This window comes from Hyperolius riggenbachi, chromosome 2 (assembly GCF_040937935.1).
Source record: "Hyperolius riggenbachi isolate aHypRig1 chromosome 2, aHypRig1.pri, whole genome shotgun sequence".
In the NCBI taxonomy this organism is placed as follows: domain Eukaryota; kingdom Metazoa; phylum Chordata; class Amphibia; order Anura; family Hyperoliidae; genus Hyperolius; species Hyperolius riggenbachi.
Genome location: NC_090647.1, coordinates 371834791 through 371852072, shown reverse-complemented (window position 1 = coordinate 371852072; position 17282 = coordinate 371834791). Strand labels below are relative to the sequence as shown.

General features: G+C 44.3%; 1 protein-coding gene across 4 annotated transcripts in view; it reads left to right on the top strand.

Annotated features, from left to right (window-relative positions):
• The window catches only part of MOV10 (Mov10 RNA helicase), a 342254-nt gene that overhangs the window by 282234 nt on the left and 42738 nt on the right, over positions 1 to 17282 (top strand). For all 4 annotated transcript variants that reach the window (XM_068269732.1, XM_068269729.1, XM_068269730.1 and 1 more), the window contains 2 exons: positions 10849 to 10966; positions 13969 to 14160. In XM_068269732.1, coding sequence (XP_068125833.1) covers positions 10849 to 10966; positions 13969 to 14160 — 310 coding nt within the window. The remainder of the gene's footprint in view (positions 1 to 10848; positions 10967 to 13968; positions 14161 to 17282) is intronic.

The following is a 17282-nucleotide window of genomic DNA, read 5'->3' as shown; positions in this document are numbered from 1 at the left end:
TATCTACTGGGGCACTATGCTAGCTATCTACTGGGGCACTATGCTAGCTATATACTGGGGAACTCTGCTAGCTATATACTGGGGCACTATACTAGCTATATATTGGGGCACTATACTATCTATATACTGGAGCACTATACTAGCTATATACTGGGGCACTATGCTAGCTATATACTGGGGCACTATGCTAGCTATATACTGGGGCACTATGCTAGCTATATACTGGGGCACTATGCTAGCTATATACTGGGGCACTATGCTAGCTATATACTGGGGCACTATGCTAGCTATATACTTGGGCACTATGCTAGCTATATACTTGGGCACTATGCTAGCTATATACTGGGGCACTATGCTAGCTATATACTGGGGCACTATACTAGCTATACTGGGGCAACTAAACTCCCTATACCGGGGACGCGGCTTGATGACGTCATTACGCCGCTTCCCCCGGTATTGTGAACGGCAGCCCGGAGCTGATCAGCAGAGGAGAAGATGGGGTTCCGTGATCATCGCTGGATAGAGAGAGAGCCACGAGAGTAATACTACTGCTCATTTCTATCAGAGGTTCCGGGGCTTTCAGAGGGGGGCAACGGGTGGAAGCAGGAAGGTTTAAGAACGGAGGGGGGTGCACTCCCGACCCCCAGCCTCTCATGGTGCTGCGATCCCCCTCCCGACTCCAGCCTCTCATAGTGCTGCGACCCCCAGCCTCTCATGGTGCTGCGGCCCCCCTCCCGACCCCCAGCCTCTCATAGTGCTGCGGCCCCCAGCCTTGATGATGTTATAAGTAAAAGTGCTCAAACCCTCTTCATCTCTACCCCCCCCCCCCCCTCCCGCCGCCGCACCCCGCACAATCACACCGGATCCCCAGTGTCGGTATCGGTGCAACTACTCATCATTATGGCTCTCTCCTGCTATGAACGCGCACCCTCCTCGGTACAGCTCCAGCTGTTTACCGTAATGGGGGCGTGGCTTGATGACGTCATCAAGCCGCGTCACTGGTACAGTAAACAGCTGGAGCTGTACGGAGGAGGTGCGTTCATAGCAGGAGAGAGCCATAATGATGAGTAGTATCATCAATACAATTTATAGTGCCACAAGGGGATCCAGTGTGAGTGTGTGGGGGACTGGGGTAGAGATGAAGAGGGTTTGTGCAATTTTACTTATCATAAGAACATAGAGGCGGTGGGAGCACTGTTAGAGGGGGGGGGGGGCGGAGCAGTATGAGGCTGGGGTCAGGAGGGGGGTCGGAACAGTATTAGAGGCGGGGGTCGGAGCACTTACTTTTAGAGGCTGGTGGTTGGGAGGGGGTTTAGAGAACTTCATTTTTCTGCCGGTTTCCACTACAAAGTGATGCAAATGCGGCTGCCTAGCCGCATCGCATCACTTCTGCCGCATCACTTCTGCATCTCCCGATGCGGAAGTCAATGGAGGAGATGGGACGCGGCTGCGAGCGGATGCGGCTGTGCGAGAATCTGCAGCATGCTGCAGATTCTCAGATCGCTCCGCACAACATGCACGCAGTGGAAACTCTTCCATTGCTGTTCATGTGTTTCAGGACACTCGCGGTGCGATGCGGCTATGTAGCCGCATCGCACCGCTCCTAGTGGAAACGGGCCCTTAGAGGCTGGGGGTAGGAGCACTTTTATTTTTAGAGATGGGGGGTCGGGGTGTCTGAGCACAGAACAAGCTGAAAAGGCTCCATGTTATGTGAAAGATATCACAATTCTGTCACAACACTGCATTTATCATGTGGTAGAGTAGGTCTAATTATGTGAGGTAAAAGACATGCAAACACGCACCTTATTTCACTTCAGAATTCAAGTGTGAGGTATTTTACTACTAAATACCACACATTTTTAGTAGAAAATTACCAGTTTATTATTATTATTATTATTATAATAATTATTATTATTTATAAAGCGCCAACATATTCCGTGGCGCTGTACAATGTAAGAAAACAAACAAGGGATACATAATGATACAGACAATGATATACATCAAATATGAACACTGATACAAGATACAGCACTGCTGATTACAATTTGATTTAACATGATGACTAAAATGTATAAATGTCTAACAGAGTGCAAACAATTAAATTAATAACATTCCATGACACAAAATGGTGAGAGCCCTGCCCTTGTGAGTTTACAATCTAAAGGTGAGCTTACAATCTAAAGATTGAATTACCTCATGAAATTACATGAGGTAAAACTTTACTTAAACTACCAGAATTCAAAAGTTGATTTCCCTCATGAGGTAAACCCAATTCCATGAAGGTAATTATTTACTAAACGCTACCAGAATTGAGCCCAATGCATCATCACGCTGGCCGCTTCGCATCATCACGTCGGCCGGCGTGACAGGTCTGCGCATGTGCGGGTTTTCACATTACAATTTGGCATCAGAATTGTTAATTTCGCTGTAAAATTTGTGCTCATTACTTATTAAGATACAGAATAGTTGATGGTATCACTCCATTAATAGTGATCACTTCAATTCAACTCTATAGCTAGTTTCTGAATGTTAGTGTCTTGCCTTGCCTAGCAACGCAAGAACATATTGTTAGCAGTGTGGTTGTATCATTTATTACTGTATGTACATTAGCTGGTTTCTAAGAGTCTTTCTTGGAGATATGTAGTGGATAAATTCTTAGTACTGTGTACACACATGATAAAGCAGGTTTAACAAGTTTTGAACTAGTCTATCCTTTGATGGGGGATTCTTAGGGTTTTCTTAGTTTCAAAAGCATTTCCTTAACAGTAGTTTCCAAGTCTACTGTAAAATCATACCAAGAATTTGTTCTCAACAGATCTCCAGGAAAGAATCTCTAGAAGCCAGCTTATGTACATTTTATGTTAAGAATTCCAGTTCAGTATTAAAAATAATCTGTGAAATGATTACATTTTCTTTTATAAATACTCTGTAAAAAGTGAGTTTTGAAGTCCACTTCATTCAAATTTGCACAGATGGATGATGAAGACTAAATTGCAAGTCTAATGCTGTTCTGTATTGCAAAGTAGAGGGAGACTGTCACAAAGCTGTTTATGTTGGCTTTTCTGTGTTACTGGGCTTTCTAAATCGCTGAGAGGCTGTTACAAATCCTTCAGCATAAAAGCAGTTCACTTAACCACTTCCCGACCGCCTAACGCACAGAGGTGGCCGGGAAGTGGAGCCCTTAAGGACCGACTCACCCACAGAGGCGGCGGTCCATTTAAGGGCATGGGCGGAGCAATCGCGTCATCCGTGACGCGATCCTCCGCCGGCGCCTGTCACCGCTCGCCCACCGCAACATCCCGCCGGCTATACGGAAGCGCCGGCGGGATGTTAACCCCGCGATCGCCGCATACAAAGTGTATAATACACTTTGTAATGTTTACAAAGTGTATTATACAGGCTGCCTCCTGCCCTGGTGGTCCCAATGTCCGAGGGACCACCAGGGCAGGCTGCAGCCACCCTAGTCTGCACCCAAGCACACTGATTTCCCCCCCCCCCCCGCCCCAGATCGCCCACAGCACCCCTCAGACCCCCCCCCCCCACCACCCAGACCCCTGTTTGCACCCAATCACCCCCCTAATCACCCATCAATCACTCCCTGTCACTATCTGTCAACGCTATTTTTTTTTATCTCCCCCACTGCCCCCTCCTGATCACCCCCCCACCCCTCAGATTCTCCCCAGACCCCCCCCCCCGTGTACTGTATGCATCTATCCCCCCTGTTCACCTGTCAATCACCCCCTGTCACTGCCACCCATCAATCAGCCCCTAACCTGCCCCTTGCGGGCAATCTGATCACCCACCCACACCAATAGATCGCCCGCAGATCCGACATCAGATCACCACCCAAACGCAGTGTTTACATCTATTCTCTCCTCTAAACACCCACTAATTACCCATAAATCACCCCCTATCACCACCTGTCACTGTTACCCATCAGATCAGACCCTAATCTGCCCCTTGCGGGCACCCAATCACCCGCCTACACGCTCAGATTGCCCTCAGACCCCCCCTTATCAATTCGCCAGTGCAATATTTACATCTGTTCTTCCCTGTAATAACCCACTGATCACCTGTCAATCACCTGTCAATCACCCATCAATCACCCCCTGTCACTGCCACCCATCAATCACCCCCTGTCACTGCCACCCATCAATCAGCCCCTAACCTGCCCCTTGCGGGCAATCTGATCACCCACCCACACCAATAGATCGCCCGCAGATCCGACATCAGATCACCACCCAAGCGCAGTGTTTACATCTATTGTCTCCTCTAAACACCCACTAATTACCCATCAATCACCACCTGTCACTGTTACCCATCAGATCAGACCCTAATCTGCCCCTTGCGGGCACCCAATCACCCGCCTACACGCTCAGATTGCCCTCAGACCCCCCCTTATCAATTCGCCAGTGCATTAGTTACATCTGTTCTTCCCTGTAATAACCCACTGATCACCTGTCAATCACCCATCAATCACCCCCTGTCACTGCCACCCATCAATCACCCCCTGGCACTGCCACCCATCAATCACCCCCTGTCACTGCCACTCATCAATCAGCCCCTAACCTGCCCCTTGCGGGCAATCTGATCACCCACCCACACCAATAGTTCGCCCGCAGATCCGACGTCAGATCACCTCCCAAGGGCAGTGTTTATATCTGTTCTCTACCCTAAACACCCACTAATTACCCATCAATCACCCCCTGTCACTGCTACCTATCAAATTAGACCCCTATCTGCCCCTAGGGCACTCAATCACCGCCCACACCCTCAGAATGCCCTCAGGCCCCAGCCCTGATCACCTCGCCAGTGCATTGCTTGCATCTATTCCCCCCTCTAATCACACCTTGAGACACCCATCAATCACCTCCTGTCACCCCCTAGCACACCTACCCATCAGATCAGGCCCTAATTTGCCCCGTGTGGGCTCCTGATCACTCGGCCAAACCCTCAGATCCCCCTCAGACCCCCTTCCGATCACCTCCCCAGTGCATTTATTGCATCTATTTTCCCCTCTAACCACCCCCTGAGACACCCATCAATCACCTCCGGTCACCCCCCTAGCACTCCTATCCATCAGATCAGGCCCAATACAACCTGTCATCTAAAAGGCCACCCTGCATATGACCGGTTCCACAAAATTCGCCCCCTCATAGACCACCTGTCATCAAAATTTGCAGATGCTTATACCCCTGAACAGTCATTTTGAGACATTTGGTTTCCAGACTACTCACGGTTTTGGGCCCGTAAAATGCCAGGGCGGTATAGGAACCCCAGAAACGGACCCCATTTTAGAAAAGACATCCCAATGTATTCTGTTAGGTGTATGACGAGTTCATAGAAGATTTTATTTTTTGTCAAAAGTTAGCGGAAATTGATTTTTTTTTTTTCACAAAGTGTCATTTTTCACTAACTTGTGACAAAAAATTAAATCTTCTATGAACTCGCCATACACCTAACGGAATACCTTGGGGTGTCTTCTTTCTAAAATGGGGTCACTTGTGGGGTTCCTATACTGCCCTGGCATTTTAGGGGCCCTAAACCGTGAGGAGTAGTATAGAAAACAAATGCCTCAAAATGACCTGTGATTAGGACGTTGGGCCCCTTAGCGCACCTAGGCTGCAAAAAAGTGTCACACGTGGTATCGCCGTACTCAGGAGAAGTAGTATAATGTGTTTTGGGGTGTATTTTTACACATACCCATGCTGGGTGGGAGAAATCTCTCTGTAAATGGACAATTGTGTGTAAAAAAAAATCAAACAATTGTCATTTACAGAGGTATTTCTCCCACCCAGCATGGGTATGTGTAAAAATACACCCCAAAACACATTATACTACATCTCCCGAGTACGGCGATACCACATGATTGGCACTTTTTTGCAGCCTAACTGCGCTAAGGGGCCCAAAGTCCAATGAGTACCTTTAGGATTTCACAGGTCATTTTTGTTTCAAGACTACTCCTCACGGTTTAGGGCCCCTAAAATGCCAGGGCAGTATAGGAACCCCACAAATGACCCCATTCTAGAAAGAAGACACCCAAACGTATTCCGTTAGGAGTATGGTGAGTTCATAGAAGATTTTATTTTTTGTCACAAGTTAGCGGAAATTGATTTTTATTGTTTTTTTTCACAAAGTGTCATTTTCCGCTAACTTGTGACAAAAAATAAAATCTTCTACGAACTCACCGTACTACTAACGGAATACCTTGGGGTGTCTTCTTTCTAAAATGGGGTCATTTGTGGGGTTCCTATACTGTCCTGGCATTTTAGGGGCCCTAAACCGTGAGGAGTAGTCTTGAAACGAAATTTCTCAAAATGACCTGTGAAATCCTAAAGGTACTCATTGGACTTTGGGCCCCTTAGCGCAGTTAGGGTGCAAAAAAGTGCCACACGTGGTATCGCCGTACTCGGGAGAAGTAGTATAATGTGTTTTGGGGTGTATTTTTACACATACCCATGCTGAGTGGGAGAAAGATCTCTGTAAATGGACAATTGTGTGTAAAAAAAATTAAAAAATTGTCATTTACAGAGATATTTCTCCGACCCAGCATCGGTATGTGTAAAAATACACCCCAAAACACATTATACTACATCTCCTGAGTACGGCAATACCACATGTGTGGCACTTTTTTGCAGCCTAACTGCGCTAAGGGGCCCAAAGTCCAATGAGCACCTTTAGGCTTTACAGGGGTGCTTACAATTTAGCACCCCCCAGAATGCGAGGACAGTAAACGCACCCCACAAATGACCCCATTTTGGAAAGTAGACACTTCAAGGTATTCAGAGAGGGGCATGGTGAGTCCGTGGCAGATTTCATTTTTTTTTGTCGCAAGTTAGAAGAAATGGAAACTTTTTTTTTTTTTTTTGTCACAAAGTGTCATTTTCCGCTTACTTGTGACAAAAAATATTATCTTCTATGAACTCACTATGCCTCTCAGTGAATACTTTAGGATGTCTTCTTTCCAAAATGGGGTCATTTGGGGGGTATTTATACTATCCTGGAATTCTAGCCCCTCATGAAACATGACAGGGGGTCAGAAAAGTCATAGATGCTTGAAAATGGGAAAAATCACTTTTTGCACCATAGTTTGTAAACGCTATAACTTTTACCCAAACCAATAAATATACACTGAATGGGGTTTTTTTTTTTATCCAAAAAATGTTTGTCCACATTTTTCGCGCTGCATGTATACAGAAATTTTACTTTATTTGAAAAATGTCAGCACAGAAAGTTAAAAAAATCATTTTTTTGCCAAAATTCATGTCTTTTTTGATGAATATAATAAAAAGTAAAAATCGCAGGAGCAATCAAATAGCACCAAAAGAAAGCTTTATTAGTGACAAGAATAGGAGCCAAAATTCATTTAGGTGGTAGGTTGTATGAGCGAGCTGCAGTGGTCTGAATGGAAAAAAAGTGGCCGGTCCTTAAGGGGTAGAAAGCCCTAGGTCCTCAAGTGGTTAATTTATATTTCGCCTGAATATGTAGTTTCCATATGGTGGTTTCATTTTTTTTCAGTTTATGATGGATCTTTTTAACATGATTGATTACGCAACCAAAACAATTAATGGCCAAGCAGTTAAACTACTCCTGTTTTAATATGGCTATGTGTTTTGAGAGATAAATAATTTGGTTCTAATAGGTTTTTCTGTGTTTTTTTTTTTTTTTTTTTTCGTGTGCAGATTAGGTAGCTGATCTCCATGGTTTATGCTGTGGCTTAGGGTGCCAATTGTTTAACTCTTACCAGCACTTTCATCCTACGATTTGGAAGAATGAGCTTTCTCTATTGAAGCAAAAGTTCTTTCTTAGCCAAAATCTGTATGTGACGCAATACATTTTTTTTAAAACCTTGTACTGAGAAAGAGTCATGTAAACCTGCTAATCCACGTATTGCTTTTTGTAGAAACGCCATTCTCTACTATGTTTGCACGCAGCTGGCCAGTCTGTTGGCTAAAAAAGGGTCAATGAGCTGTTTTTCAGCAGATTTTGATCTGCAAAATATAAGCCTTTTTAGTGTTCTTATGCATTTATGCAGTGCTGACACCTTATGCAGCACTTTACAGAGTCCATATTCATAGAACCTTACAATCTAACCTCTACCACAGCCAAAAGCTACATGCACAGTAGATTTAACGCCACTGAGGCAGCCTATAAAGATCTCCTCATATGAAACTCTAGTGTGTACGGGAGCATCCGAGGTCCTCTAAATACCTGGTATGTCAGATCTTTTGACACCTGAGTGACCTCAAGTATATTTTTTTTCTGTGCAAACACCAGTGCACGTGACAGGCGGGGGCCCTAAACCAACATGTAACGCAATAGGGGAATGCGGGCAAGCCCTGGAGCTGCCACCACCAGGAACTCTTCCCCACCATTCCTTCAATTTACCAAACACAAAAGGAATGATCACTCCCAGACAGCACTCTGCCACTTATATATAGTCCGCAGACTGCCAGTCAGCCAATAAGAAGTGCAAATACATTACACCTAGTCTGCAGTACTTAATTAAGCAGAGGCTGAGCAATTCAGCAAATCGTTGGAGAGGGATTCAGTCGCATATAGACAAGGGCTATATTACCAGCAGGGGGCACCAGCATACAGGAAACTCCCTCTCATCTGCCTCCCTCCTAACTAAACTGCATAAGGAGCTGCAAATGAAGTTTAAAATATGCAAACACTAGTGCACATGAAGGGCAGGGCACTGCCACTACTCGGGACCCCCAAACCAACATGTAACACAGTAGGGGAGCGCAGGCAAGGCTGGGAGCTGCCACCACCAGGAACTCGCCCCCACCATTCCTTCAACTTACCAGACACAAAAGGAATGCTCACTCCCAGACAGCAGAGAGTCTGTGCACGCTGCCTTTATTCCTCCCCGCTGTGCTCTGTAATAGTGCGGGGAAGAGGGAAAATGACGAGGAGGATCGGGAAATGGGGGAGTAAGGGTGGAAATTACATCAGGATTGGCTTCATCCTGTGGGAGCCAAGATGGCCCCTGCCACAAATAGAATTATTTTTTAATTTTATTATAAAAATTTTCACTGCAATCAAAACGTGGACAGGGCAATACATTTGTTATGTAAGTAGAGCAAGCATTTATCTACTTACATATGTGGGTTTTTTTTTCCTGGCATAGTTTGGCTATCAGTGCCTCTTTAAGGCTCCTCTCACACTATATATAATGGCATTGAAATGCAATGCAATTATATTACAGTGAGTCCTTTTTAAACCTAGCCATACATCTAGCGATTCTGAATCAATTGACAAAGCAATCAACTTTATAAAGAAATTGACTTCAGTACGGTTGATCGAAAGTCGATTGACTAGTGACACACACACACTCCAAGCGATATCATATGCGATTCACCTTCACATTCAATCTGACTGATGTTGTCTCCATGCTCTGAATGCAAAAATCGATTAAATTAATTGAATGACATGTGAACAGTAGCCAATTCCTGTGCGATTTCCCGATATCTTGCATCCTGCTCAATCGACTACGCCAGTCAATTCAACATATCTGCCAGTTTTCATCAATTGGAAATTCTGGAACACACACTATTCTCTCGCAGTTCTATAAAATGACAGAATCATCCCTCACCATGCAGTGGCAAGTTTACTCTTGCCTTATCTCCAGCATCATAAAATCATCTTAGTGAATTGAGGCCTCATGTGTGCAACGCTGAAGTCTAATGTCCTTACTATTATTGTCAAGTAGATGTATATAAAGTTAATGCAGAATTATGCAAATGTATGCAACTTGAAAATGTCCTACTCCAATTCCTGCCTCTGCTTCATTCAGTTTGATCCATTTTCAGGTTGCATACCTTTTTATGATTTTCATAATTCTGCATCAACTCTTTATTATTTGCAACTCATTGACTATCCCTAGTCTCAACCATAGTCAACGGTCAATTTGGGGGTAACCAGTCAACTACTCATTTTGTTTTTGAAATATGTGAGCAAACCAACGAGCCTAAAGAAAAAAAAATACAAATTATGTAAGAGCGCTAACCACTATACCAATGTCTGTGATGTCTAGTTTGTAGATATTCTGCATTTTTTGGCCTATCACATGGAGATTGTTTTGTGTCTGTAGGTAGCTTTACACAAGGAACTTCTAGCAGGCTTTTGATAAATGGAGAACCTTAGTTTTTTGTTGGTTATTACCGTATATTCCGGCGTATGACTGGGCGTATAAGGCGGCCCCCAACTTTGGGATATACTCGCCGTATAAGACTACCCCTCTTCCAACGCACACCAAATAAAATAAAATAAAAAATCATATACTGGTGCTATGTATGAACAGATACTGGATACTGGTGCTGTACTCTGTGGTACCCAGTATATAACAGTATATAGGCGATTGACTGGTTGGATTGGTCAGCTCTCCTTGTCTACCTGTTTTATCAGAGCAGTATGGAAGAATACATCGCGCTGTACCCATAAAACATGAGTCTTTTATCTCCCTGGCCTGCCCTTGTATCCTATTTAACTCCTTCTCTGCCTCTCAGATCTCCCACAAGTGCACCTGCGCCGCTTCACTACAGTACTCAGCAGCTGAATCTGAGAGGCGGTAACAGGATAGGGCGTATTACCCGGCATCAATGACACCCGGCGTTTAAGATGACCCTGACTTTTCAGATGATTTTCAAGGGCTAAAAAGTAGTCTTATACGCCAGAATATATGGTACTTGGAAATGCTGCTTGAGATTTGTTAACATGTATGGTATCCTGTAGATGAAAGAAAAAATATTTTGCAGCTAGAGTATGGTCATACTTTGGCAATTGCCTTGTATTATCGATATCCTTTAAATTGGATTTTCTTGCTGTGTTTTATTTCATCAGATCCCACCCTGACATCCTAACCATCCCAAATGAGCTTTTCTATGACAATGAACTCCAACCCGCCGCAGATAAAATGGTCACACATGCATATTGTACTTGGGAAAAGCTGCCAAAGAAGGTGAGCGATTTGCACACAGCACACGATACTCTAATGAACTGAACTGTAGTGCTAAGGTTAATATGTTGCAAACCTCACTGACTTTTTCAAAGTGTTGTTGCAACAGCATTTACCCAATAGTTTATTTTTTAATTAGTATCCTCAAATAAGACATACATTTTAAAAATTGCAGTAACCACCAGGGCTATTTGTAGTTATAATTAAAGAATTAGGGCACTGCAAAGGTGTAGGGGTGCTGTACTCTCCATCTCTCTGGTTCTGCAACATCTGCTTCTTATACCAAGGCCCACTGCTCTTCCCTTCCCTCCACCCCATATGCAGAATGTCCGCTCAGCGGTACTTGTTAAAGGGAGAGCTCTATGTCACTTGTGACAGGCGTGAAATTAGGGCCAAATGTGTTTAGGCAGGAAGACATATTGGTAACTAATGTGTGAGACTTTAGGGCTGCATCTGTTACATAGGACATAGGGAGATGATGCCTGTGCTTATGCGGATGGAAACCTCGTGGTGGCATGTGGGTTTTTTTGGGGTTTTTTTGTGTGTGTGTTTCTTCGGTAGAAGCACTGTGGTAGCATTTGTGGGGGTGGGGGGGGGGGGCAACATTATAGTTTAGCATATATAGTGGAAGTATCATACTTGTTATGGGATGACATTATGGTGCTGCACTTGTTAATTTGGCACTATGGCACTGCATTGTTTTATGGGGGAGATTGCTGCTTTTTTTAAGAGGGCATAATGGTGGCATTTACTACGTGTGGGTGCTATGGCTACGGTTTTTATAGTGGGAAGAGAATTTACAAAATATTGATTGTATATAGATCTGAAATGCCTGTTCTTTGCCAGGTGCATGAAATGGGGGGGGGGGGGGGGGGACGACCAAGCAATTGAGCTTCTGTATAGCTTTGTACTACATTGACTCATGCTAAACCTGCTCCTGGGAGATTAGTATTAGACAAGACCTTTGCACTATTTGATATTACACAAATGCTAGACATGCAGAGTGGTAGAACAAACAAAGCGGAGAGATTGATTTTTTTTACCATAGGTGTGACCAACAGACTGTAGCTTTAAAATAAATTACTATACCTGTGGAATGTTGTCCCCTTGCATCTGCAAACATCCAATCAGAGGGCTCTGCTCATGTGCATGCACATCACAGCATTTGAATAGAGGAGTGAGCTGGCCATCTTGCTGCTGCCCGCACAGCTTGGGGGACCAGTAATTGGATTGTGCCACATGGAGCGGCCTCCTGTGAATCATTGGGCTCTATGCAGTCCCTCGTCGTCAATACTTTTATGAGACCGCGTTCTGCAGGTATAGCAAGGGGAAAGGGGCCCCTCATTTTAAAGCTACAATATTTAAGCATTTATTAATAGCATCCGTAGAAAAAATGTATTCTTTGATAGTTGTCCTTTTAATTGTCTTACATTTCAATATGGCCTTAGTGTAGTAGATTTTAAACTAGGATCTGGGGGGTGGTGGGAGGGTAAAGTCTCAATACATGGACAAGATAAGGTATAAAGACGGTGGGAGCCTAACATTACTGGGTGGAGAGTGGGGTGGGGGCAGTATAAAGAGTAAAGATGTTGGTGAAACTTCAAGTGGCCCATTTCATGTAACCAAAATTGGAAAATGTGGTGGTAAAAATATAAAGTGCATGGTAACCAATGCTAGGAGCCTTGAGGTGCATACACACATCAGACTATAGTCTTTGGAAAATGAAAGATCACAGACGGGGACGGATCTAGGGGTGGGGGGGGGGGAGCAAGCGGGTTTCTTGCCCCAGGCGCAGTTTGTTGAATTCTTAAAAAGGCGGCAAAATGAATAGCAGTTTAGGCGCCAAAACCTGACCTTTAGGCGCCAAAACCTGACCTTGCCCCAGGCGCAACTTGGTCTTGATCCGTCCCTGATCACAGACCAATCTTACCACCCTCCATGTAGTATGAGAGCCATACCTACACAGTCTATTCTATGGAGCTGAACTCCCCATCAGAAAAAAATCTTTGCAAGATGCTGCACACAAACATGCTGCACACACTCAAAAGATCTGTAGCTGCAAAAGATCTGTTCCTGTCAAAAATCCATTACTGCAAATTGCAATGATAGTCTATGAGATCTGCAGACCATCATACACACATGCTTTAACTGAAATTCATCTGCAGATCAGATCCACCAGGATGGATTTTCAGATCTGCAGATGATTGCTTGATCTGCAGATGAATGTCAGTTAAATCATGTGTGTATGATGATCTGCAGATCTCATAGACTATCATTGCAATTTGCAGGAATGGATTTTTGGCAGGAACAGATCTTTTGCAGATGCTGATCTTTTGTATCTGTACAGCATCTTGCAAAGATGTTTTCTGATGTGGAGTTCAGCTCCATAGAAAAGACTGTGTAGAGTATGGCTCTCATACTACATGGAAGGGGGGTAAGATTATTCTGTGATCTTTCATTTTCCAAAGACTATAGTCTGATGTGTGTATGAGCCTTTGCAAATAAAATGGACGAACTAGCGTTCATTCTGATTAACAAAGGCTATGACATTGTGGTTGAATGCGAGTCATCCAGAAAACTAGGACTGAGGTTTTTTTTAAAAACTTTGTTTTAAAACGTTGCAATCGTTACCTGGCTCATGGAGCATTTTTCACTGATACTCTACTATTACTAGTCAATTAACAGTTCTAGTGCAGTAGTCACAAAAGCACTTATATATTCTTCCCAGGACAGCGTGGACGTCCTTCAGTTAGTGCTACTTGTGATTAATCTACTAACCTTTCAGCAACCTCACTGTAATCTGATGGAGCTGAAAACTTTTGCCATCTGACAGCAGAGATTTTTTTTTTTAATTGGCCATTCCAGGTTCTGAGATCACAGATTCTGTTTTCTTAGGCTTTAGTAAATCAACCAGTCTTTCATCTGCCATTTTACTGTCAATTACTGTGTTCCTAGTGGATTTTTTTGGATTGTAAATCAACTATTTTATTTTGGTTGTTTTAAAGGACTTTCCAATAATCTTTCATGGTGTACTGGGGAAAGATGAGCGAGAAGGGAACAGTCCATCGTTCTTTAATGTGGCAGAGATTGAGGTGTTAATGTCCTATCTAGAAGCTCTGCTGGAGACGCAGAAGAAGAAGGGAATAGCCAAAATTGGGCCAAAAGAAATTGGTATTATTTCTCCTTACAGGAAACAGGTCAGTATTTCAATGTGTTATATGTACTTATTTAGCAGCAATGTATTGGACCATAATCATTTTATATCTTAAAAGTAACTTTATTCCTTTGTTGCTTAGTACTAATATTTGCCCATACTATTGTATATGCCTAATGCCAATCATAATGCCTTTCCTTGCCCTGGTCCAAATCCCAGCCAGGGCACAATCTGCACAGAGTTTATATGTTTTCCTGTGTTTGCGTGGGTGTTCCCCCTGGCACTCTAGTTTCCTCCCACAATCCACAAACCTAAAGAGAAGTTAATTGCCCCCCCAAATTAGCCCTAGACTATAATGGGCACGTATGACTGACTATGGTAGGGATTAGATTGTGAGCTCCTCTGAGGGACTGTTATAAGACTATATACTCTGTACAGCGCTGAAGAAAATGTTGGCACTATATAAATACTATATTATAATAACCATTTAGACTTGAACATTTACTATTCCTGAAATACTGTATACTCTAGTCTCACCCTAACCTCACGCCACAAACTTAAATGAATGCAACAAAAAATGATGGCTTCCAAATGATTGCACTGACAACGGAGATTGGTAGAGTGTTTTGTCTTGGCAAATCAGATTAGCATATTTTTTTCTGCCAAGTTATAGTATTGTTGCAAACTCCCCCCCCCCCCCATTTGTTTTCAAAATGCGATATTACTATTACTTTCTAAATGTATTAAACCTTAACTTCAGTCGCATTGTGTATACCTAGCATGTGTGCTGGTTGGTTCCATATGCACTGTATACGTTGAAAGGGAAGAAAAAGCACTCCTATGGTGCATTAAACTTTTATTTCCCCTACAATCACACGTTAAATACGTGCTTAGGGCTCAGACACACTGTTTTTCTGTGTGCTTTTTGTCCTCCACAGCTTTCAAAGAGCTTTTTAAAAAGCGCTCCCATTGACTTTCATTAAAGAACAACTGTTAGCCATACAATGCATAAATAAAAAAACACATAAGCAAGTAGATAATTACTTGTTCTACTTACTTAACAGATGTATTGCGCTGTCCATGGTTTAATTTAGATTTTACGTTTGTAAAATCCAGTGACTTCTGGTTCTGGTGGTGGCCATCTTGGATCCCATATGCTTAAGTATTCCCCCTGGCATCCCCTCTCCTCCCCGCACTATTACAGAGCAGAGCGGGGAGTGATAAAGGCAGCGCAGACCGACTCACCTACTAATAGTTCCAAGCACTGAAGTTCCCGTGCATAATCTCTGCACTACCACCGGAGGCAGTGCAGAGAGTATAGACGGGAACTCCAGCGCGTGGAAACATAAAGATGTGAGTCTGTGTGCTGGCTTTATCCCTCCCCGCTCTGCTCTGTAATAGTGCGGGAAGGAGAAGGGATGCCGAGGGGGCATGCAGGGGGAGAAAGATGCGGCTGGAGCGCAGACATGGCACATTGCAGGAGGGGGGCCGAGGACAGTGTCAGGGGACGGCTCCTGGCCCACCTTCCTGCGCCCTAGCAGCTGGCAGTGATGAGTGACAGAGACTTCAGCCAATCAAGGCTAAATTTGCATGTGACGTCACTACTTTTTTGCGGCTGCTACTCTACATACCACATTTAAACCAGGGGGCATGAGGAATAAAAATCAATCAACAAAAAGGTGAGATTGATTTTAGACTTTTATATTGCCTTTTTAGCATCCATTTTACTTGTCGAACAGCTACTTATAGAGAATTGATTTTATATTTTATGCCTAACAGTTACTCTTTAAAATCACAATCCTGGTAAAATCACACGATTTTACCGCAATCACAATTTTATCATGATTTTAATGAAGGTCAATGAGAACGTTTTGTGAAAAGCTCTTTGTAAGCTCTGGAGGGCAAAAAGTGCTCCGAAAAGCGCTTATAGGGTGTCTGAGCCCTTACATAGACAAGTGTTGATCAGGCCACCCGCAGCCTCGTTCTGTCCCTTAGCTTGGCCAGGACTTAGGCCAACGTTGCTGTTTCGGAGAGGTGCAGGGGCGGAGGCTAAGGGTCGGCCTTACACACGTGCTGATCAACACTTATCTAAGTGCATATATTGTGCAGGATTTTAAGAATTAAAAGTTAATGTACCATAGGACCTCTCTTTCTTCCTTTCTTTTTGCTAAAGGATCAGATGTATGTATACTTTACCTTCAAACTAGGATCAAAATAAGCATAGAATTGGTGAACTTTTACATTGGTCACTTCAGAACAAGTTAAAGAATTGTATTCAATGCCAATCGGCTGCATCTAAAGCAAATACAATTTTAGTATGCATTAAATGGGAAATGAAAACTCTGGACGCTAGCACAATACTGCCCCTGTTTTGCTCGCTTGGAATATGGAATACAGTTCTAGGCACCACATTAAAGGAGGGACATTGCAGTTTTGGACCAGACAGGGCCAGATTTACCATAAGGCACTGTAGGCACACGCCTACAGGTGCCTGATGATGGAGGGGTGGCTCACTCCCCTCCTTTAGCGTCTCCTTCCTTCCCTATGCAGAGTGCTGAGCAGAGCTTAAAGAGACTCTGTAACATTCAAAAGATCCCCTGGGGGGTACTCACCTCGGGTGGGGGAAGCCTCCGGATCCTAATGAGGCTTCCCACGCCGTCCTCTGTCCCACGGGGGTCTCTCCGCAGCCCTCCGAACAGCCGGCGACTGTGCCGACTGTCATTTCAATATTTACCTTTGCTGGCTCCAGCGGGGGCGCTGTGGCGGCTTTCCATTCCGAACTACACGGAAATACCCGATCTCATTCTGGTCCGCTCTACTGCGCAGGCGCAGGAAACTTGCGCCTGCGCAGTAGAGCGGACCCGACGGCGATCGGGTATTTCCGTGTAGTTCGGAGCCGACAGCCGTCAGAGCGCCTGCGCAGGAGCCAGGAAGGTAAATATTGACGTCACCGCTGGCCGGACTCCACGGAGGGCTGCAGCGAGACCCCTGACGGATGGAGGACGGCGTGGGAAGCCTCATTAGGATCCGGAGGCTTCCCCCACCCGAGGTGAGTACCCCCCAGGGGATCTTTTTATGTTACAGTTCCTCTTTAAAGAGACTCTGAAGCGAGAATAAAACTCGTTTTTTCCCTTATATTCAGCAGGGGCATGTTTGCCCCTGCTA